At 41.2% G+C, this 23,298-nt stretch overlaps 3 protein-coding genes across 4 annotated transcripts in view; 2 read left to right on the plus strand and 1 right to left on the minus strand.

Moving 5' to 3' along the window:
- The first annotated feature begins 7,244 nt into the window (after positions 1-7,244).
- Positions 7,245-8,716, plus strand: Ipp (inositol polyphosphate 1-phosphatase). Its single transcript, XM_018000857.2, has 2 exons — positions 7,245-7,835; positions 7,892-8,716. Exons 1-2 carry the CDS (start codon positions 7,355-7,357, stop codon positions 8,527-8,529), a joined length of 1,119 nt encoding a protein of 372 aa, XP_017856346.1. The 5' UTR covers positions 7,245-7,354; the 3' UTR covers positions 8,530-8,716.
- Positions 8,717-8,799: 83 nt separating this feature from the next.
- Kots (Kotsubu) lies at positions 8,800-12,741 on the minus strand. 2 transcript variants are annotated; one of them, XM_089467229.1, is made up of 6 exons: positions 12,599-12,741; positions 12,021-12,205; positions 10,302-11,760; positions 9,437-10,236; positions 9,183-9,379; positions 8,800-9,101 (listed from the first exon to the last, which is right to left on the minus strand). In XM_089467229.1, exons 2-6 carry the CDS (start codon positions 12,164-12,166, stop codon positions 8,950-8,952), a joined length of 2,754 nt encoding a protein of 917 aa, XP_089323355.1. In that variant the 5' UTR covers positions 12,167-12,205; positions 12,599-12,741; the 3' UTR covers positions 8,800-8,949. The 2 variants fall into 2 exon arrangements, with proteins under 2 accessions (XP_089323355.1, XP_089323359.1); XM_089467233.1 differs by having other exon boundaries at positions 12,529-12,696.
- A 2,914-nt stretch (positions 12,742-15,655) lies between these two features.
- Positions 15,656-23,298, plus strand: part of Octbeta1R (Octopamine beta1 receptor) — a 42,555-nt gene continuing 34,912 nt past the window's right edge. The window contains exon 1 of the mRNA XM_018000314.2: positions 15,656-16,090. The gene's annotated coding sequence lies outside the window, so the exon portion shown is untranslated. The remainder of the gene's footprint in view (positions 16,091-23,298) is intronic.

Raw genomic sequence — 23,298 nt, forward strand, 5'->3', positions numbered from 1 at the left:
GTTTTCTTAATAAGCTGATCAAGCCACAGCAAACAGGCAACAGGCATTGCATTCGCATTCGCATTCGCATTCGCATTTGCATTAGCGTCTATTTGCGCACACATGCGTCGGAATCGCTGGGCTGGACAATTCTGTTTAAGGTTTTCGCTCACGTTTCCCGTATTATGTGCAAATTGGCTTTTTAAATTGTCGACTTGGCTAAGCCAAACGCAACTACACTTTATGGCCGGGCTTCGTGCTGCATTTTAAACCATGCGAAAATTTCCGCAAAAACCTAAAACCGAGCTAGCCCCATAACTACATAGACCCTTCAACGGTCGCCCCCTGCCCGGCGGCTTGTTAACTCAATTATAATTGTTGTTATGGCAAAATTGCATTATTTAACAGGCGTAATTGGCACTCTATTAAGTATGTAGATTAAACTGTAGCTAGGCGAGAAGAAAGCACTCAAATGATTAAGACTTTTCAGCTAATGAGCACGATTCGCATTAATATTTAGTTTTATAATCGACTGACTGATAATGATTATTCATTCACAGCTGCCGCTGCTGCTGCTGCTGCTGCTGCTGCTGCATCTGAAATCCATTCTTGCACGGCCGAGGCAGAGGCCCACACCCACTTGACTGTCACTCGGCGTGACAGTGCCCAGAATTCAATTAGGAAAAGCAATTTACGACCCAGCCACGGGACATAATACTAATACCAGCAGCGACGACGGACACCGTGCCGGCTGGACATGAGCCCAGTCGTAGCCCGCCACAAAGCACATTAAGCAAACAAGCTGAAGGCGGCACGGGGGCATAAGCTACGCATGTAATTTGTAAGTAATTTTTTCAACTATCAACGTCCCAGACAAACGACGACAACGACAACGACGTCGACGACGTCGACGACGTCGACGACGATGACGGCCACGCATTGTGGCAGCCATAACGCATTACAAGCCAGGGTGGGGCAGAGCTGGGGGCATGATTCAGGCAGGCAGCGAGGCAGGCAGGCACAAGCCAGTACGCCAAGTTGAAAAAATGAAGTAACGAAAGCATTGAATGACCAACTGAATGACTCTGGCAATGCGTATGGGAACGGGAATGGCCATGGCCATGGCCATGGCAGGGACAGCCACAAAGCTAGGCATAAATTATGAATCATTTAGACGCTTCCTTATGACACCAAACCGAAGAAGCCACCAGGCTCTTGCGTCGTGGCCAAGGCAATTGCCCAGCTAGGCGAGCAGGTGATTAACAGACGACTGCAGCTCCAGCTCTGCTCCTCACCTCGCTAGAGGGGCTAACGCATATTTATGGCATCGCCTCGTGCCTAGAGACCCCTTGCTTCAGTTCTCTGCCATTTCATTGGCCTGGCCATACTCAAATTGATATCAGAGTCTAAATAGATGTATTCCCAATCAGCAATAGTCTATATTCATATTCTTAGTAAAGTTCTGCTATTCAGCAGCTAGAGGATTGTTTTTACTAACGTATTTTCAGGCACCTTGCAACAAAAGACTTAAGACACGAACTTGGCCCGCAAGTCACATTTCCTGCGCGGCACGCAAAGTGCGCGAACTGCGAACACCTTCTGCATAAATTGCAATAACTGCAACTAAAGACAATTAAAAAACTCTCTAATTAAGTGATTAAAACCGCACACAGACATCATATTATGGAAATATGCGAGTCAATAAAACGCACACACACACATACACAGACGGCCACTACACACCGCCTGCCCCTCTCTGCACCCTACGCCCTGCTTATGGGCCATATGTGCTTGCAGTTTTTCCAGGAACAAACACGCTTTTGCATTTTAATGCCATACAAATGAGGCGACGAGCGGGCATGGCAAACGAGCCGCAGCGGCTCAAATGTGTGTCGGCCATGTGGAGGTGTCGCTGTGCGCGTGTGTGCAGGTGAGTGTAGCCAGCACGCACACACACACACACACACATGCGCACACGCATTGGCATTGGCTTGTTTCTGACTAATAAATGCCTTTTTAATGAATAAATCACTCAGAGATAAGCATCTCTTAATAACGTTCATTTAAAGCAGCGAAAACAAAACACACTCCAACAAATAAACAAGCCACGCACACACACTCACACACACAGTGACACAGCTGCTTATGTGAATCGAAAGCAGCGCCCAAAGACTTGACTTGGCGTTGACTCTCAGCATTTACTTTGAGCTACTTAGAGAGATTGGCGCTAGAGACGCAAGACCTCGCTCGCTCTATCTCTCTCTCCCTCTTTCTCTTGCACAGTGACTGCTGTAAGTCACCCACTGCTGGTGTCTGCAAGTGCCACAAATTTATTTGTATGTCTTCTTCATGTCAGTCCACTGGCAACTAGCGACAAGGACTAGATGAGTAGGCCTGACATAGGCAGCTCGGCTGTCACAGTGCTCCGATATGATTTTTAATAATTTCTAGCCATGCGGAGCACATTGCCATGCCGAGCACGCTGCACAGGTAGCCAGGCAGCCGTTCTCAGAGTTGTCCGCTGCCGCAATCATCAATGTCAATTAAATGTTAATGCCAAATCGGAGAAGCGCGCTGCGTGTGGGTGTTGAGCAGGATATGGGCATTGGAATGCAAGGTGTCTGCAGCAAATGAAGCTATCGCCATTCCAGCAATATACTATATGCGCATGTACACATATGGACAGGGTCAGGACCCCGGGCCTTGTCTATGGAAAGGCTGCCACAATTCACAATTCATTGGCCGGCGCGTAAATCTTCAACTAACGCCTCCCCAATGCAGAAATCTACATATTAACGCCACAGCGAGGCTGGAGCCGGAGCCGGCTCAATGGCAATGGACAGCGCCACAATTGCCACAGACTGGCCGGGGCCAGGTCTGCGACCCAAAACGACGATCATTTACTTTATGATCACTTGAAAACCAATCAAGCATAATAAATAATATCGGCGAGTGGGCCAAGTGGGGCGCGGGACAGGCAGCTGGATTGGAAATTGCACTCACACACAGCAAGAGGCAGCCAGAAAAAGAAAGAGATAGATAGAGTGAGAGAGACAGACACAAACATATTAAATTATATTCACACTCTGGCCCCCAGAAAATGAAATGGTTTTAAATATGGTGGAAAGCCAAACAAGCCAGAGTCATGAAGCTGATCGCGCCGAGATCAGCAAACAGTGCAACAACGTCAATGGTCAAAAAAGGAGGCAGGATGCGTTCTGGCCACAATCCCATCCACAGGCCATTAAGCATGCCTCTGCATTGGCAGACACACAGACCCCAGACCCAGGCCCAGACCCAGTCCCCAACCCAAACACAGACCCCACTCTCTCCACTCTGCACTCTCCAGCCATCCACAGCTCCGGCCAGAGGTGAGACCTGAACTTGCTCTCGCTCCGCGGGCAGCCTCAGCCCAGCACGTTCGACATGGTCCGTGCAACGCTCGCTCGCTTATCATCATAACAATAATGTTAAAGTGGCAAAATGGCAAACGTTGCGTAAAATCCATAAAATTTATTTACACTCGCCCGAGAATCACATTTGTATCCCCACACGATTGTACTTCCGCTCGATATGCGATCAACTGTTAGGATAATGCGCACGGCCCAGGCTCGGCAGCATAAGCTAATTTCAATTCTCTGCCTGTCAAATATATTGGGAATGAAGCGGCTTAGGGCTAAGTATTTATCGTTATAATTATGTTGATACTCATAGATGCATGCATATACATGATGATGATTGATATGTAAACCATAACTACAAACATACAAAATTATAAAAAATGTATATAAAGAGTCTCGCTGTATAAGAGAGATCTGATTTGAGTGAAAAACAAGGAATGAGAGAGAGAGAGAGAGAGAGAGAGAGAGAGAGAGAGAGAGAGAGAGAGAGAGAGAGAGAGAGAGAGAGAGAGAATGTGCTACAAAAGTACCTTTCTTATAAATTAAAGTAGATTTATTATGACCCTCTACAAATAATATGTATTGTATATGTAGACTTATACTTATAATGGAAAGGAACTACAAATAATGTGTATATGAAGATATGCAAAGATTCTCCAAATCAATAGATTAAAAATATTCAGTCATATAACATAACCTAGAAACTTTTATCTAAGATTTAACTACTTTAAATTGTTAGCTTTAACAGTGCCGATATTTCTTGCGTTAATACAGAGAAGTGGAGACAATATAAAACTCTTCTTTTTGCTTACTATTTTTTAACCTATGAAAATTAAATTGTTTGTATGGTATAAAAAGAAACAATAAACTATTTTATTTATTATTACTATTTTATTTAGCAATTGGAAGCAATTTTTAAATGAAATCAATCAGTAAATGTAAACTTTTCCATTAAAAATATTAAAAAAGTAGTGGATAAAAACAGCGATTTATGGACTTCAACCAACGCTATAGAAGATATCAATTCAATATAAAATATGTATAACTAATGTAATGTAATAAAAATAAAAAACAAACTAAAATCCTTTAAAGGAAAGGCGAAGCATTTGTCCATATCAAATCAGGTTGTTATTAAAACCCATAAGCAGAGGCAAGCTAGTGTAATAATTATAAATTTCATTGAAGCAACGTAACCTTTCTCAATTGCAATGCCTGGTCCACGGCTCAGATACTGCCACTGCCACTGCTCTGCTGCTGCTGCGAGTGGGTGCTGGGCTCCCACCAGATGTGGAGCCAGTTGGCAATTGCGCCAATCGAAAACTGGTAAAGACAAGTTCTATGTTCAATGGGTAGACATTTTGCAGCAGACTCTAGATGCCGTCTGGCTCTCTCGCTCTGGCATGCAGCGCTAACTTTGCGGGCCAGCAAGACTTTTTATTGTCACCAAGCGTTTGCAGGTTGCAGACTACTTGGCTAATTAATGGAGACGTGGCGCAGTTCGCTGGCCTCTTGAATTGGCAACGCCCCCAAGTCAGAGTGGCAAAATTAAGATATTAAAGGCAGTTATCAACATTGTCAGTTTTGTTGTGGCATCTATTTAATAATCCAGTTAGCATCAAGGCGAAAACCACACAGAGATGATCAAAGCCAAGCAAACTTGTAGAAACAAAATTATTCAAACTCGTTTGGAACACCTCAGGGGAGGAGCCGTCGCAGCTTGGCCATAACAGAAATCAAGTCACAACTAATTTAAATATTTATACACAAGGCAAGATGCGACGACTGGCTTATATTTCGTTTTTGGCGATTAATTAAAGACTCATTAAGAATTTGTTTAACTCAAGCGATTAATTAAAAGGCTGTTAGACTAGGCAAAGGGTACACAAAGCATTCGAACAGAGCCACGGCCCCAAACATGTGTAGCCATGTGTAGCATATCTCAGACAGCCCTAATGAATAGATTTGTTTGAAATTCGCTTTCGTTATTTGAATAGGCGCTGCCCTCTTGTCCAAAGTAAAACAAAAGACTTTGGCGACAAACTTGCTGCGGCAATTACAGCAACGCCAACATTAGCATATGTTTGTTAATACCCTTCTCGAGAGCCTTTTAACTCTATTATGAAATATGTTGCTAATAGAAGTTGAATTCGCTAATAGCGTAGAGTATATGTATGTGTATTCAGTATGCAAATCAAGACTTAAGAAGTTCTATTGGAATGTTTCTTAAATTCCTTCATTCCTAATTTTATTGTTGAGTTGACAGCCGAATTCTTCCCAGTGTTTTTTATGGCAATATAATATTATAAATTGACGAGATTGAATTTTTATATCCGAATTTCTGCATTAGCACAATCTTACATAATACATATAAATATTCGAGTTTATAAAAATATATGTATAAAGCGTTCAAATTTAAGTCCAATGAACACAAAAGCACAAGTATGATAGGGATTTTTATAAAATGTTAAGGAATTTCATGATTACATTAATTTAAGATTATATTAATTTAAGATGCATAAGGAATACAAATCGTTTGCTTTATAAGAGTTCATTAGACTTAACTTGGTCTGAGCGATTTTCACATACATCTCATCTAAATCAAACATATTTTAATATTCTCTATGTTTAAATGGACACATAATCCATTTTATTTGACTTATATAAAGATATGTGGTATAAGAAATATAGATTACTTATTATTTTGAGCAAGCCAACTTAATATACAGTTAACTTAAGTCCGTGAAGATGACGAATACTTCAGCTCGGAGCTGCATGAAATGAACAAGGCTTGAAAAATCGTTTGCCAAAAAGTTGAAGCAGCGAAAGAAATTGAAATGTCAAAAAGAGTTAAAAAGTTGTCCAAAAAGAAAAACGACATATGTTGCAGCGATTGTTGTTGTTGGTGCTGTTGTAGCAACCCGCATAAATATTAACACATTATAAGCAACGCGTGCGTTTGAGTGAAAAATTAGCTCAGAGAGAATCCTACATGGTTGTTGTTGTTCTTGCTTCGGCTGCTGTTGCTGCTGCAGTCGCTGCGTGGCGTAAATTATGCAAAGTCATCAAGTCAACGTTATCCAAACATCAATTGCTCGGCCTGGACTCTGTATGCGGCTGCTGCCTGGGAAAATTAGCATAAGCCAAGCGATACACGAATAACTTGGCCCGTAGGGCACTCAATTCTGTTGCAGTTCAAGCGGGGCGTGGCATGGGGCAAGGGAAGCTGGCATTGCAAGAATGCGTAGTCGTTGCCACATTGATGCAGTCACTTTGATAGCGCGACATTAGCAGCAATTTATATGCAAATGCGCCAATGCAGGCGCTGGGATGCGGCTGGAGAGCTGATTGATGATCCCATTTCATAAGATGATAGCGGAATGAGTGAGCGAACGAGACAGAGCATCATTAATGCGAATCATTAGCGGTGCTCGGCGATAAGATCGGGTGCAAATTGAGCAGCGGCAGCAGCTATGGCTGCAGCATCATCATCAGCACCAGTCGTAACAGCGCTCGTTCTTCTTATTCCGCCTCGAACGTGATTTATAAATTAGCCTGCACTCGCTAAATGGGGCGGTGAGTGCGTAATTATTAATTGCCAATTAAAATTGGTTCAATAAAGATGTGATTGCCACGACAGATCCTTGGACACAACTGAATATTTAGCCTTGGCATTTAAAACTGCGTTACGTAAAATATTATTAATATTATCATTGCATCCTATGGTGCACATTTATACAACTATTTTTATGCATTCGATCTTATTAATTTACTCACAAAATTAATATTCAAATAAAGTTACCACGAGTTGGCAGTGCCGAAACTATCGTATGATATCGATATATTTAGTTACATTGTGGCGGCCGTCGATGCCCGATATACCACAAATACCAGTTGTCCGTCTGCATCTGAAGTGAAACCTTAAAAGCGAACAAAAACGATAAAAGTATGCAATAATAATTAAGTTACTTATAGAGATGACGGAGAACATCAACTTGCTTCGAGTTTTAATGAACTGTGCAGAAAAGGCAGCAAATATTGCCCGCGTCTGTCGTTCCAATGAAGATTTATTAGCGCTGCTCGTTCAGGAGAAAACTGGAGCCGAGGCCAACCAACGTTTCGAGCATGATTTTAAGACACTGGCCGATGTGTTAATCCAGGAAACTATAAGGCATGAGGTTGGCAAACTGATCCCAGAGATGCGCGAAGCTATTCTTGGCGAAGAATCGACACACTTCACCAACAAACTTGGCCAGGAAATAGTAATAGCCGTGGGCGACACAGCAGTCGAAACTGCTGCCGGCCTGGAAGCGGTACTTGATGGCCATACGAAAGCAGCCGAAGCATTGGCGGCCGAGGTGCATCGGAACGTCGACTACGATTCAACCCTGGAAAACATTCCGGACCTACCTGAAACACTCGACTATAGTAATTTAGGCATTTGGATAGATCCTATTGGTATGGTAAATATTTTAGCCCCTCCCACAGTGTTAATAACAATTGTTCAATTTCAGATGCCACTGCCGAGTACATTTCCGGCGACTCCATATTTACTGACTTCCCTGGCATCACTTCCACAGGCTTGGACTGCGTTACCGTATTAATTGGCGTCTATGAGCGTGATAGCGGTGTGCCTATAATTGGCATAGTCTCTCAACCATTTGGGCAGAAGTTGAAGGAAAACGTGTACAGTTCCTCCTTAAATTGGGGAGTCTGCTTGCCCACTCTGAAGTCCCACAACTGCAAGTCAGACTCAAGCGAACGTCGCGCGAATAGAAAAATTGGCATATTCTCCACATCCGAGAAGGCCGAAATATTACAACACTTTCTCGATTTAAATTATGAGCTGGCCTTTTCAGCGGGGGCTGGCCACAAAGCGCTAAAAGTGATCTGCAATGAAGCGGACATCTATCTACTCAGCAAAGGTTCTACATTCCGCTGGGATACCTGCGGTCCCCAAGCTATTCTTCGCGCACTTGGAGGCGATGTGCTCGACTACGTTGCCAGCATCAAGCAGCAGCTACCTGTGCCAATAAACTACATCGACAAATCAGAATCAGACGCAGATTGGAAGCGTAACTCAAACGGGTTGATAGCCGTGCGAGATTTGGCGATCTTAAATGAAATCCTTAACAAATTTGCTGAGAACTGAGTGTTGTTATCAATGTTTATCCTCTTTGATATTGTTGTTGTAATTGAGCTGTTGATGTTTGTACCTTATAAAAGCTAAAACTGGAATGCTGTTCAGTTATCGCAAACGGCAGAATTTAACTATCTATACTTGTTGCCCCATAAATGGGTGGATTTAACGCATTCTATATACAGACTTATTTATTTTATTTACCAACCTGTTTTAATTTATGATACATTAAACCATACTATAGATGTACATACGACATATGTACATAAATTATACGCAAAATTTTATAGTCAAAAAATAAAAATGTATATTTTCTTTGAAGTTTCTCAGAAACAAAAGTATCGATACTTTCCAGTTACTTATATTATAAACATAATTAAGGCTTTTCCATAGCATCCATAAGATAAGTTTGTAAGATAGATACGGAGTAGTTTAAATCAGCTCCTTCGACAATATTTCATTCAATATCGGAATTTTAAGGGTGCGTGAGTTTGGCTCCGGTCCTTCGAGCACATCACACAAAATCTTATTTGCATCGGCTAGATACTTCTCAAGATGCACAAAAGGTTTGTCCTTATCGAAACCTATAAATAAACGGGTATTCGATTATTGAATATTGGTTGATTGATAAGAGCAACGGAAACTCCGTTTTGAATATCATTTACCATCGATGAAACATTTTGTGGCATACACACAGTGAAGAAGTTCGCTTGAAATTGGTTTGATCTGTTCTACGGGAACCAGTTCTACGTTTCCAAAGTCACAATACAAAATAGAAGCTTTTTTCCCAGTAATCCGCTTGCAAATACCTCGGTACCAGGAATTGTCTTCTGAATACAAGGTAAGACACAACTCACCAACCCTGTTCGAAAGAGACCAATTGAAATAATTGATCAGCTGGCTACATTGCATAACTTACTCAGGTAAAAAGCCAGGCTTCAGTTTATCGTCGTCACTTCCAAGCTGGGCAACAAGATTAAGAAAGTTCTGCAGACGTTCAGCCTCCTCCTCGCTGTCGAAGAAACAAGCTGTAACGTATCCCAAGTTTTCCAATCCAACAGCATTTAAAATTATAACTTCCATATTCTCGCCCAGGGGCAAGAGACGACGTTCCAGGTCATTGAAGTAATACCGTTGGACCTGCTTAGGGGACTTCTCACTATTCTCACTCTTGTCAGTCGGTGGTGAAGTTGGTGGTGAAAGTGGCAACGGAGGTAGACTAGCCACCTCAACATTTTGAGTAACTGACGATTTGAGTAGCTCTCGCTCAATTGCAGACACCTCAGGAAAGTCCTCATTCAAAGTGGCTGAGGATTTCATTAGGTCTTGCTCCATAGTGGATAAACCTGGTAAGGCCTCAGCCGGGTTTAGCTCGACTGCAGTAGGAGTAAACAACACTGGAAGCATGCGAGTCATCAATGAATGCGGCTCGGCCGTTAAATCAATCAAATCGACAGTATTTCTATCGGAAATATCAAATTTCACAAGCATTTCCATATTATTTTCATACAGCCTCTTCAGTATCTGTAGGGCAACTGAATTCGGCGGCACTGCTTCTGGCGGTATGTTGCAGATGGTTTTAATTTTGACTCGGCAGTGGCTAACAGGTAGATTCTCAACAAATCGACAAGGCCTGCGTAGATTGGCGCCTACCACGAGATGCATGGAGCCAGTGTCGATGTTTCGAACACCAAACTTAGTGTTGTCTAAAGAAACAATCTGCAATATATAATACAAATGTTGGATCGAATACAAATTGAGAAATGTTGTTATTTTTAACTTGCCTCGGCCCGGTAGTTGCAACGACTGGTGCATACAACAAGTACAACGTCTCCAATGCGTATCTCTTTAAAGTCGTCGACTGGCAGACATTTGGTTTCCACGCTATTGAATATATTTCCGTATTGCTTGCAGTGCACAGAGCTAATGCAGACCTCCTTGTAGTTAACAATGTGCGAGATATACACCAAGTCGTCATTTTCAATGGGCTGCCGCCAATACTTGAGTCCGATTAGGTTTATTAGGCCCAGGAAGGACCTTGCGCGCACCGCGCACACCTGCTTATTCTTCGAGTACAGCGCTGCCCTTGCAGTGCGCAGCTTGTCTTTCTCCTTCCCCATCAGGCTGTCATTGTTAAACTTAATAGATAGATCCGGACCGCACTGCTTTAAGTGATTTTCTAAGGTGCCTGCCTGGTTATCTTCGAGGGTGACGGAAAACACGCGCAATGGTAGGCCGACTAACTTACTGGGAATGTGGCACACCTCGCTAGTCAAAGAAATGCATCCCTCGTCCATCTCGTAAACCAAAAACAACCTAGGCTCCTCGATATGGTCTATCAGTAGAGCACGCCGATAGCCTTGATTAGTGCGAGCTGCCATATGGATGGTCGACGCGTTCTGTGAAGGGATTTCCTTAAATACCTCGCCAGGCAAATTCTTCAGGCTGGCGTTTAGCTCATCATTTATATTACTCATTGCTTTGAGTTGCAGCAAAGCTACTTGCGGTTCCTCGAGCAATACGTTACGCTGAAGAATCTTTACGACCCTCACTGCCGGTTCCACAGCCATCAATTCAAAGGGTAAGCAAAGGGGAACCATCAATTTCTGCTTCAGTTCTGCCTGCTCTATACCATCGACTGTCTTCCTACCCAGCAAACGCAAAGTCAGATTCTTGTTGATCTGCACGCCCTTGTTGTTGGGCAGTTTAACCCGGAATGAATGAGCTTTGTATTGCGACATTCGCTGCACTGCCCGATAAATGTTCTGCGACATGCAAGAAACCACTGTGCCGTAGTCTATGAGACGCACGTCAGCATATTCAGCGGACACATTCACCTTCAACACCTCAGCCCTATACATTTTGTGGTCAACAGCGGCGCCAACCAAGATGCCTGTAGATAGATCGTGAATTGAGAACGATTTCTGCTGTTGCATGCTTCGCGCAATGTTGTTGGTCAGACGCTCCAGGCTGTCAATATTGGCCACATCCATTACCCAAATGGGCCCTTCCGGTTCCATGCAAGTGACGCGACACTCGAAGAAATCATTTGTTGACGGCATCATAGAATTACGCCATTCTTGACTCCACTGACTTCCGCTTGATTCTCCAAATGACAATTTCCTTACCATAGATGCCAACTGTTCATTGGGATATTCCTTTGGAATCATTACGTTGTGGGCAGCAGCCATATCGTGCGCCACAGTCGCCATTGGTTTGATGGGCCTTATGCTCACTAAAGCGCTACAAAAAATCAGAAACATTAGCATTAGTTTAAACTTTAAAGATGGTAATATTGAATTATTTAATATTTTAATAATGTGGGATTAGCTCATCTGCAGTTGTGGGTATAAAGTATAACGTTTCTAATTTCTATTACAGTAATAAATTACTCATTCCTTGCTATTCCAGGAAAAGTAGTTAAGATTAACATTTCTAGAATTGCATACATACATATGTTTGTTTGCATATGTATGTATTTTGAATGAATTTTTTTCACTTACGGCATCAAGGTGCAAATATACTTATGACGCTGCCAATCTTTGCGCTGGCACACGTCGTTGCAGTAGGGCTCTCCGCAACGCTGGCACATTAAATTTGCAGAAATGCCGCAAATTGTGCACAGCAGTTTATTAATGTCTATATCCATGATGGTTGCGAATACCCGTGATGCACAGAGAGAACGTTTCTGAAGTAAGAGACAAAGAAGACGTAGAAAAAGAATATGGCCGATATAACGGTTGTTCACGTGACACAAGCCCGAAAAAATATGTATGAAATTGGAAGCAAATATCACGATGGACAGAAATTGTAGAATGTGCACTACGCACTGTATTTTGAGTAACTGCACTCAGTTATATTTTAATTTAAATGCAATTTCTGAATTTTCGACAATCGGTGAATACAGAGACGCAGAAAAAGAATATGGCTGATATAACGGTTGTTCACTTGATGCGAGCCCGAAAATTAATATTTATGAAATTGAAAGCAATTATCAACATGGACACAAACTATAGAATATGGACTGTCCACTGTGTATTTAGTTATATTTTATTTTAAATATTTAAATGTAAGTTCTGACTTTTTCACGGTATCAGATAATTTATTAAATTGCCGCAACGCTTCTTCTGTAGCTTTGAAGCATTTAAAGCGTAAGTAATAATGGCAAAGTATCGATACTCTCATTTTTTCGCCCGCAATCTTTATACATAACATTTTACTCAACTGGCACTGTTTTAGACAGCTAACTGTTAGCGGATTCTGTTATGTTATAATTCCGCCGAATTATTAACTATGGTTAGTAGCAGAATGTAGGTATTTTAAAATGCCACTGTAAATGATGATTTTTAATTATGTATAATTAATAATTAGTATTAATTTGCATTATTTAAAGTTTAAGTTTCTATGACGAATTATATTAAAATAACTTTACTTGTTTTACGCACACTCAATAAAACTTTTTGGATTGTAAAGCTCGAATGCTTGCTAATAAAAGCATCTGGCAACTCTTGAATTGCAACGGCTGATACAATTGCTTTGGAAGTGCTTTAAGTTTTCAATTCAAATCAGACTTACACTCCCCTCTGTTATTCATAACTGGTCAACCTAGTAACGGGTATATGAAAGCCACAAGTTAATTTGGCTCTTCTTAATTGCCTGATGGAAAGGAAGCGAAAAAGAGAGCGTGATTGTGTGAGTGAAATGCTGTCAGGATATTGTGTTGTTTAAGCTCTGTGTTCCTCTACAATTAAGGCTGTTCCAGTGGTGACAAATTGTTTTTGGTGGAAGCAGTCAACAAATAAGTAATTTATGAACACACATGCGCATACATACATCTGCACATGTATAGTCGATGATAATTGCAGGCATAAGCCTGGTGCATGTCAAATTAACAGAAAACTGTTGTGCATATGCGTTATTTCTTAGGTATGTATGTGTGCGGTGTTTACAGTATGCGTAATTATTCATGCATACTAAAATTACATTTATATAAATGTGTGTGTGTGTGTATGTATGCATTGAATTCGAATCCCTGCATTCCTACATATAAGCACACGAATAGCTGGACAAAGTGTTATTAAGTAGCTTTCCATTGGTTACAGCAACAATGCGCTAATGATCTGTACAAACCGCGTGAGCTGTAGAGCTGCAAGAGTTGATAAAGCCTTCGGTTAACTTAAAGCCGAGCACACAAATACACATGCACGCACACGCTCATGCACACCGACACGATGGTACACACACACACACACACACACACACACATACACGCACGCACAAAGTCGCAAACAAACAATACACGTAGTGGCTTTAATTGCCCTGCCTCTGAGCAGGCTGTGGCACTGACTGCGCCAGCGGGGTGGGGAGCTGGCGCTGCCTGTCTCGTTCGGCGTCGCACGTTTAGCAGGCACTGTTGCTTGGATGGGATTTATGTTTGCTTTACATGCATGTTGTACAAACAATTTACTGTAACTGTGACATTCAAATACTAACACACACACAGAACCATACACACATACATATACGAGCACCCAATTGGCGACCTCCATTTAACACCAAACGTGTCATTTGTGGCCATTTGCTCGTTGATGGTCCTTTCTTTTCCCCGCCTTCTCTGTCTCTTTTTTTTAGCATTTGCTTTACGGAGTTTTGCAGCTTTTGCGGTCTATTAAGTGGGCCGCAAGAGTAAATCAAAATGTGTACTGCATAATCTTTTTGTGGCCTGTGCAGCACTCGACGTATGGGTTATTTGAAGCTCATTATGTTGCCCCGAGTGTGCAACAAGCGTTCGTATAACATTTTCTGCTCAACTTTCACAAAGTGCTAACAAACAGATTTATGACCTTTAAGCAAGCAATATAAACTGAAGTTCGTTATAACTATAGGAAAGGAGCGGGAAGCGACTCTCACAGCAGCCAAAGGACATGCAACAGTGCCAGCAACAGATACCAACGCTACATTGGACAAACACACAAAGTAAACTATGGCCAGAGTATAAGTTTTATAGAGTTACAGGTTGATAAATGAGCTATATATATGTTATGTACAAGCAAACTTTCTTTTGCTGCAGATTATCGAGTATTATTATTTGAAATTTAAAGCATTTTTATATGATCACATTATGATAATTCAGTTTATTATACCTTGATAATTTTTACAGTGCATCCGGACACGGGCAAGAAATTGTTCATATACATTGGACTAAAGCAACAGGAAGCCGCAAGGACAAACAATTACACAAACACACACATATATGTATGTAGACAGTCATGTGTGTGTGTGAATGGATAGGTTAGGATGCGTGCCGCAGTGCATAAAGCTGTCTATCTAAGACTCTCTGCCTGTGTGTGTGAGTGTGTGCGTGTTCGTGACTTTGTTCGTTGGGATATGGGATGCTGAGCTCGTATTAAAAGCCCATAAAAAGTAACGTTTAAAAACCAACGTGGAAAGGAGCATCGCGACGCGCAAATAAACAAATTAATAAAAGCCAAATAAAAAAAAAAATACACAAAAGCACGACAAACAGAACTGAGGAAAACACACAAGAAAAACACGAGTCATAAATTAAATAGAAACAACGAAAATTACTTACCCAAAAAGAGGCCGCCCAGCAACAAATGTGTCCCCTTTGCTTTGGCTGTCAATTTTTTGTAGCATACACACAGGCGCGCTTCAAAAGGAGTGGGCGCCGGTGCTGCAGGGGGCGTGGCGGGACGGTGCGCCGACTGGCTGCGGCAATGGGTGCCAGCACGAATAATCTACTAGCGATTTATTTGTTGCTGCCATCGCAGTCAACGTCGACATCGCTGCCATAGCCGCTGCTATTTTTGTTACTTCTCTTTCATATTTTTACTTACTTTCAACTAATGCCAAACGACGCTGTGGCAATGGGCCATAAAGCAACTGCTGCTGCTGCTATCGCTGCTGTCGCTGCTGCTGCTGCTGCTGCTGCTGCTGTGGCCGCCTTTGCTGATGCTTTAGGTATTCGGCTTTTCTAGCTCGTCACCATCAGCGTTGGCGTCGGCGTCGGCGTTGGCTTTAACGTTGGCGTTGGCGTCGTCGTCCTCATCGGCGCCGTCGTCGTCGTCGTCGTTCTCGTCGGCGTCGTCATTGTCGCTGTTCGTGTGGCACAGTCGTGCGTTATCCTTTGCTCCTATCGGTTGTGCACGGTTGTGCTTGGCAGCTGCCTGGGCGCCTACTACTCGCCAATTTGCTAACTTGGACGCGCGACACGTCCAGCGCGCACACCTGTGCGCGCCACTAGCTGCTGTTGCTCCGCCAGCTACTCGCACGGCACAAGACATTTTTAATTTGCACCCAAACTGCTCGCAGCTCGAAGTTATCTGCACCAAATTTGGCACGCGCGAAGTTTCTGTGTTGTTGTTGTTGTTGTTGCCCTCTGCCCGCGGACTCTGCTGCTTTTGTTGCCGCCGCTGCTGCTGCTGCTGCTGTCGAGTGATTTTTTGCTTGAAGGAAGGGGCAGAAAAATACAAAAAATCTCAGCTAAGTGTTTTACAACTTGAAGGCATTAAGTTGCCCCGTTCAGTGTCCTGCGGCCACGCTACAAATCTTGGTAAGCATTTCTGTGTTCTTCTCTGGCCCAGAGCCCTTTAATTGTTCAAAACTTTTTGGTTTGAAATAAAATTTTCATTGTTTACATGAAATATTAAGCGTTTATTAAACACTTGATACACAAAACTCGGCGTGTAAGCACTTAAATAAGTTTTCGCTGTGCGGTTTGATGGCTCGCATATACATATATAAATATATATTGTATATAAGTAAGTTTGTACAATATATATATATATAGGCTGCAGCCTAATCTTAAAATCTATTTTGGTGCTCTCTACTCAAGTATGTGGTTGGGATTTGTGAAATTCATCCCTCGAGCTAACGATTTGCTGCCTTTAAGAAACTCCAAAGTATCCGAACTGACTTCCACGAGGCGTCACCTTGTGGCACCTGCTTGCTACCTTGCGGCGACGACAGCATTAACATGTTCCTTTGCTAAGCGCCTGCTGCTCGGTGCGTGGGTGTAGGCCGCTATCCCCGCTCTGTCTTTCCACATTCAAAGCAGTTCCGTTCATTAGGGCGGCTCCTGTTGTTCTTTCTCATTTCCCCGCATAAATTTTAATAGTTTTCCTATGCTTTAAATGGCCCGCAAACATAATGTCAGTCTCTGTCTCGCTCTCTTGCTCTCTTTTTCTCTCTTTCTCTGTCTGTGTGTCTGTCTATCCACATTATTTGCCCTGTGTACTGTCTGCTTTGAAGCTTGCCCACTTTAGCTGTCAGTAAGTTTATATTGTGGTCAGTGCCTAAAAATAGCACACGCCATGCACTTATCCTTGAAATGGAATGGAAATTTAAAAATAAAGCATATACAATTCAAAATGCCAAAAATAGACACGTGTAACCACACTTATACACACATATATAGGTCACAAAACGAAACCAAAGGAACAGATAAGGCGGAGAACATGAATTACATTTGATAACTTTGTTTACTTTTACGAATAATTTCTGTATAGATTAAAGTTTAAAATAAAATAAAATAAAAGCTGTATAGAAAAAATGTATAGAAAAGTGTAAGGAAAGAGAGCGAGAGTGAGAGAGCTGAGGATAAGAAGAGCATAATGTATACCAAGAGCCAAGAAGGAATAGCTAATGAACAACTAATTCTAAAAATGAATGAACAACTATAATGAACAACTAATTATAAAAAGCACTAGAAAATTAAGAGCCTCACTTTGAACGCAATTATGTATATTTAATTAAACTCCTCCTGTGGTCACTTTAAAAAATAAATAATTATTGTAAAAGGCCATAAAAAGGGCATAGTGCATAGTGTTTCTTAATTTAGGTCTGAATTAAAATATTTATCCACATAAAACCAATATTAATAATTTGCTAATGCAAAATTCACTGCCTGAAAAAAAAAGAATTACAAATATATGCATCATTATATTGAACTCTTTACCGTTGAACGCGGTTGTCAAATAGAAATATGTTTACACATATAACGCATATAACGTAAGACACATGATATAACAAGCACTTAGTATGTTATTACCAGTATAAAATAATACCCATTGTCAGCAATTCCAATCAGATTTTCCTCCACTAATCAGCTTTTGTAATTTATGTAGTAAACGCTTCTATTCGTGCGCCTCGAAGTGTGTGACGTGCTTATCACTTCATAATTGGCTGCTTGTGTGTGTGTGTGTGTGTGTGTGTACGAGTGAGTTTTCCATTAGTACTTTTCATTTTAATTAATCTGGCAAGTGTTTTTGCACTTTCGTTCGATTTATTTTGCATTACGATTAAGCAACGTGCTCTAATTCCACGCATCCCTCTCTCCCTCTTTTCCCCTCTCTCTCTCTCTCTCTCTCGCACTTATTGAATTTTATTTGAATGTTATTTACCTGTGCTCATCGACAGACCAAAAGGTTGTTGAAAACCTTAACAAACTTTGTAGTTTTTCGGGCAATTGACTGCCGCTTAGCCCAGCAAACATACTCACACACACATACTCACACACACGTACTCACAGACATATACACACGCACACAAACTGGGAAATTCAACTGCAAAATTGTTCGCCCACCTGTCTGCGTGCTCTACCGCAACCGTGCTCCACTTTTGTTGTTGTTGCTAAACAACCTGAGAACCTGCAAATGTATTTGACACGATTCGGTTGTGTTGGTCAAAATTCAAGTTTGAAGCAAACAATATTTTGTTTATCCACTTGCAAATTTACCGACAATTGCATCCAAATGCATCCACTTATACGAATTTTCCAAACTCTATTTAAATGAGCTTTATCGAAATTTATATTTACAAACATTTGCTTGTTATCGCCACTTCGATTTATATATGTATTTATTTAATCTACCGGTTGACGTTGTCAGAAAATCATATAAAAGCAAATATCAAGTTACGGTTAAGTCTTAGAAGTTTTTTACCGTTTAAATGCTATGAAGTGTAGAATCTGTATATAATTTTTTTTTTCACATCACATTTTATATAATTTAACAGTATCTGCTAAAATTGCTTTGAATTAACATAAACACTAAAAAAGAAATATAAATAAATAAACACTAAACTAAAACAATAAACACTAAAAAAGAAGTTAAGATAATTTCATATTGTATTTTAACTGTAGGCAACAATTAATCATTTTATAAATTGCTCATTGATTTTATTTAAACTTGACTTTCGTTTTGTTTATTTTTAATAGTCTGAGAGTATATATAATAATATGATAAAAGTCAGTGTTTCTTAAGAGCTACAAGATCGGCACATGATCTGATATTAAAAGCTTATACTAGGGGAAGCTCTTAGAAGAAATATATGTGTTCAATAGTGAACCCCGTTGCTGCCTAGGCGATTGTTTATCTTTACTCATGTATGTATATAAGCTTCTGCGAATTGTTTGAAGCAGAAAAGATCAACTATACAATATAAATGGGCAGTCCTATTTCATAAAGTTGATATCCATCAATCTTAAAAAAATAAGTTTCATAAGTTACAGCTATCTAATCTATATGTAAAACTTACTGTTATAGAACAGTACAGTTTAAGTCAGCTATTTGACTTTGTCTGACACCTTTATTACACTAATGAAGATATTATGAGAAGGAAGAAGCATAATGGGTTGCCCAGTTAAGCTGGATTTGTTTGAGTTGCTGCTGCCAATTGTTGGCTCTGAAGTAGTTAATTAAGTGATTGGCTGATTGACGACTCGCCAGTCATTCCCTGGCGAATCGAGCAGAAAACGAGGATGTCTACGTCAGCACGAGTTGCTGATTTGATTTTCATTGTATCGAGTATTTAGTAATTAGTTCGTCTTCCTTGGGTTTTTAATTGGCCACAACATGAAAGAGGAAGCGCTCTAACAAAGCTATTAGCCAGCAGCGAAACAGCAAAAACAACTTAAAGCTGTCGATCCAGGGGACTTACGAGTGAAGTGCTCTGTCGACTGCAAGTGCCAGGGTCAATTGGGAGACCCATAACGAAATTAGCCTTGATAAGTGTGCACTGCAATGAGTGTAAAATATGCAGTGGCAGGAGCAGGACAGCCGAGGAACAAGCAGCTAGCAGCCAGCAGCCAGCAGCCAACAGTGGCTGCAATAAATGTGCTCCCTTCTTTGATTGATGGCCGAGCCAAGTGCAAAATATGACAAGGATAACAAGGTTACTTGGGGCACAGCGCTGCACATATTGTTGGACTTGTGCGTCGTTTAATTCAATATTATGCTCCAGCTATAAATAGACACAAATGTTTATTCAATAAACATGCAGCGTACATCGTACGTACATACAAACATCGTATAGCTAGCGAACATTCCTTAGTGGTCAAGTGCACTGGAATGGTGCTCATAGAAGACTGCGTTCTTTGGCCCTAACTAATCTATTTATTGTCCAATTACATTAAATTGTTACTAACTGAACTAAATAATTGTTGGCAGGAGTAAGACGTATAAAGCACTCTAGCTTATAAACAAGAAAGCACATATTGAAAATCTTAACCCGTGAAATCTTTATAGTAAACATTGAGTCAAAGCAGAATATTCTATCCTCAGATATAATTTTGATTTTATGTTTTTAGGACAAAAAAAGGTTTCCAAAATGTTGTCATAAAACGTGCAAATAATCGTTAGCTCGGGTTAATATTGATTTTCATGAATATCTGGCAAAAGCAAACTTAACATTCACGTGCTGTCTGTTATGAGCAGACAGACAGAGGAACGGACAGGGGAGTCACACTCAGCTCAGGGCGAGGTCTTCTGCCTATTACAAAATACCCCGAATTCCCTGAGAATGCTTTGATGGTAAACATTCCGAAGCTTAAGCTAAGTAATCTTCCTAAAAGCAAGCCGAAATATATAATTTTCTCAAATATATCTCTATTAAGCTAGAGTCTTAAGCCAAGTGAATAATTTTTCAAAATGCAATGCGAATCAATCAAGGCAGCTTGATAAGTCTGCTGGCTAATTAGTAAAACAGTCATTTCTGCATTTTCATCAGACAACTGACGAAGTTCCCACAGACCAAAATCGTGCTCTTAGTACATACATAATTCAGAGCTCATTTCGCATAACTCATACGCACGGCAGTCCACGACATTTCGGTTGGCATTCTTAATGTCGCACGGGCGCAGACAGAGGCGCAGCCTACAAAATGGCTGGATGATAAGCAGAGAGGGGGGAAGGCACAGAATGTGAACAATGCGATACTCGGAACCCATTGTAAATGTGTCGCCATGGGCGTCCGTGTCGTATGGCCTCTTATGGCTGCGCAGCCAATGGTTTGTCAGTTTGAATTTGGTTAGTCAAACGTTTTGCAACATTTGCTGCACGTTTCGGTTTTTGCGTCGATGTGCTGGCTCCTGGCTGCTGGCTGTTGGCTAAAAATACAAGGCCATGGCGCCATCATGTTTGTGTATCTGTGAGAAACACTTCATCATCGTAGCTAACCTGGCGTATGAATGAATAGCTCGACGGGCTACCGTGCCTGAGTAAAGAGATAACTAGAGCAGCGATCTGCTGTCGCATTGTGAGTAGCAGCTGGTTGACTACGAGACTGACTGACTGACGGACTGGGTAACTGACTGACTGATTGAGCAGCAGCGTTCCTACTGCTGCGCTTATCTAATTATAGCTTCATTAAGGCAGCTGTGATGAACTTAACGAGCAAATGGAGCGAGCCTTCGTAGGTAGCTGAGCTCAGCCAGCCATTCTCGACAGGCTGTTGTTGCTGTTGTTGTTGTTATAATGGGGCTGGCTATGAAGCTCGACGACATGTTGCTAGCACTAGCTACCGACTCGACTCTGGTAACTAGGCAGTTTATTTATTTTCACCGTTATTGCTGGCAATATGACAGCAAGATAGTTTTATCCCAGCTCTGACATGCATACCCATTTCACTGTATGATATGATGCTGATGACATTCTAATGATATTGTAATCAGGCTTAGCCTCAGCCCCAATTGCTGTGCCACACAAATAGTCAAATAATACTCATTAAATAATAAGTCCATACTTATAGTTGTCAGTCAACATAAATTGGCTTCGTTACCTTATGTGTCTGTGCTTTGTGTGTGTGTGTGTGTAGTTGTGTGTGAGTGTGTATATATATTTTGTTGCCATTGAAATTTCGATGTCATAAGTATTTGCAGTCAGCCATCAACAGCATCAAATTGAAAGCTTTTTCTCACCTTGGCTACATTGGCAACTGGCAGCTCAAATGACGGCTGACAGCGCATACAAACACACATGCACACACCCACGTACCCACCCACACTCACACACACCTGCAATCGCTTGTACTTGTGATATATTTTTTCCGTTCTTTTCGTGCTTTATTTTATTTGATTCACTCTCATATATCACAGACTCAGCTGCTCAGCTGCTCAGCTTTTGGCTTTTATTGTTAAATCGTTGGTTCAATTTTATTTGTAGCTTTATTCGTCTTTTATTTTTTTTTGGGTTTTGGCGCCTCGCTTGACGCTGATTGAATACAAATACAAATGCAAATAGGAATACAAATATAAACAAATGTCGCCCACCTGCATGCAAATATAAACAACATCTTTAATATGCCATCAACAGCAACGACAACAGCAGCAGCAGCAGCAGCAGCAGCAACAGCAACAGCAGCAATGGCATGTCTGGGAGCTGCTGTTTCTTCACCTAAACAAGCGATGCGAGCAAATTCGATTTTCAATAATTTTCCGCTTTTTTCCCCACTTTGCTCATGTTGTCTTTGTTGTTGTTTTTGTTGTTGTCTGGATGGTGCCATCATCTGATTTTGCTATACTCTGCACCCAAAATTCAAAACAAAATACTTAATGGCTCGTTGACAGCTTCTGCTGAAAATACCCTTTAAAAAGACAACTTAAAGCTTACCTTCACATTTTATGCAAAATAAATTTATATCGTATATTCGATATTCTGACTGAATTCCCTTTAAATTTCACTTAGTTTTTCAATATTCTCAAAAATTTCTCATTATTTTTAATCAATAAAACAAAGCACTTAGCTGTTGTGTGCTCAATGAACTGTTCTTAGAAATGGAGTATGCAATTTACATTGAAATTATAGGGTATTTCATTGTAATAGTTGTGGGGAAAGCTCTTGGTCCTCGGGCGTTTGGCCAACTCAACAGTCATTACCTTGAAATTCCCCATGGAGCATTTGACTTTAATGGCGTTGGGAGTTAAAGTATATTGACATGTTATGATGCGTGGCCAAAACAGCGGGTGTTTGCCCAGCCCATACCCCACACATGCACACGCACACACTCAGACACAAGAACACTAACACACACATACGTTGATTGTGTGGCGCGTGTGTTGCAGACATTTTACAAGCGCTGCGTGCGTTGCTTTCTAACGGTCGCTCAGCTCCATGGTGCGACCCATTGATCTGGTTTTTAGTCAGTTGGTCACATTTTGCTTTTCTTTTTTCTGTCTCAATATTAATTTAATCACTTTAGTTTCACAAGCCATTTTACGCCACGTGCATTCATCTCGCTCTTCTCTTTCTGTTTCTTTAAGGCAACTTCCATATCTCAATTTGCGGTTTTGATTTATTTTGTAACAGGAAATAGCGAGCGCCAATCGAATAGCAGAGAAAAGACATCAGCCCAGCGGGTCTCCTGCTCGCCTGATATATGTTTGTATTGACGTGTATTGTTCGCTTTGCAGCTGAGAATAACGTGATTTTTTTCTTGAAGCTCATCGTTGCCATCAGCCATCAGCCATCAGCGTGGCCTGTCAGC

Source organism: Drosophila arizonae, chromosome 2, assembly GCF_054131065.1.
Source record: "Drosophila arizonae isolate 15081-1271.41 chromosome 2, UAZ_ARI_1.0, whole genome shotgun sequence".
Classification (NCBI taxonomy): Eukaryota; Metazoa; Arthropoda; class Insecta; order Diptera; family Drosophilidae; genus Drosophila; species Drosophila arizonae.

Bases quoted from the DNA above. Each gene is read 5' to 3' on its own strand.
- Kots (XM_089467229.1), bottom strand. From the start codon at position 12,166: ATGGATATAGACATTAATAAACTGCTGTGCACAATTTGCGGCATTTCT. The intron at 11,761-12,020 runs GTAAGTGAAAAA...GATTTTTTGTAG, and splicing joins TATATTTGCACCTTGATGCC to CGCTTTAGTGAGCATAAGGC. The intron at 9,380-9,436 runs GTAAGTTATGCA...TCTTTCGAACAG, and splicing joins AAGCCTGGCTTTTTACCTGA to GGTTGGTGAGTTGTGTCTTA.
- Ipp (XM_018000857.2), top strand. From the start codon at position 7,355: ATGACGGAGAACATCAACTTGCTTCGAGTTTTAATGAACTGTGCAGAA. The intron at 7,836-7,891 runs GTATGGTAAATA...GTTCAATTTCAG, and splicing joins CATTTGGATAGATCCTATTG to ATGCCACTGCCGAGTACATT.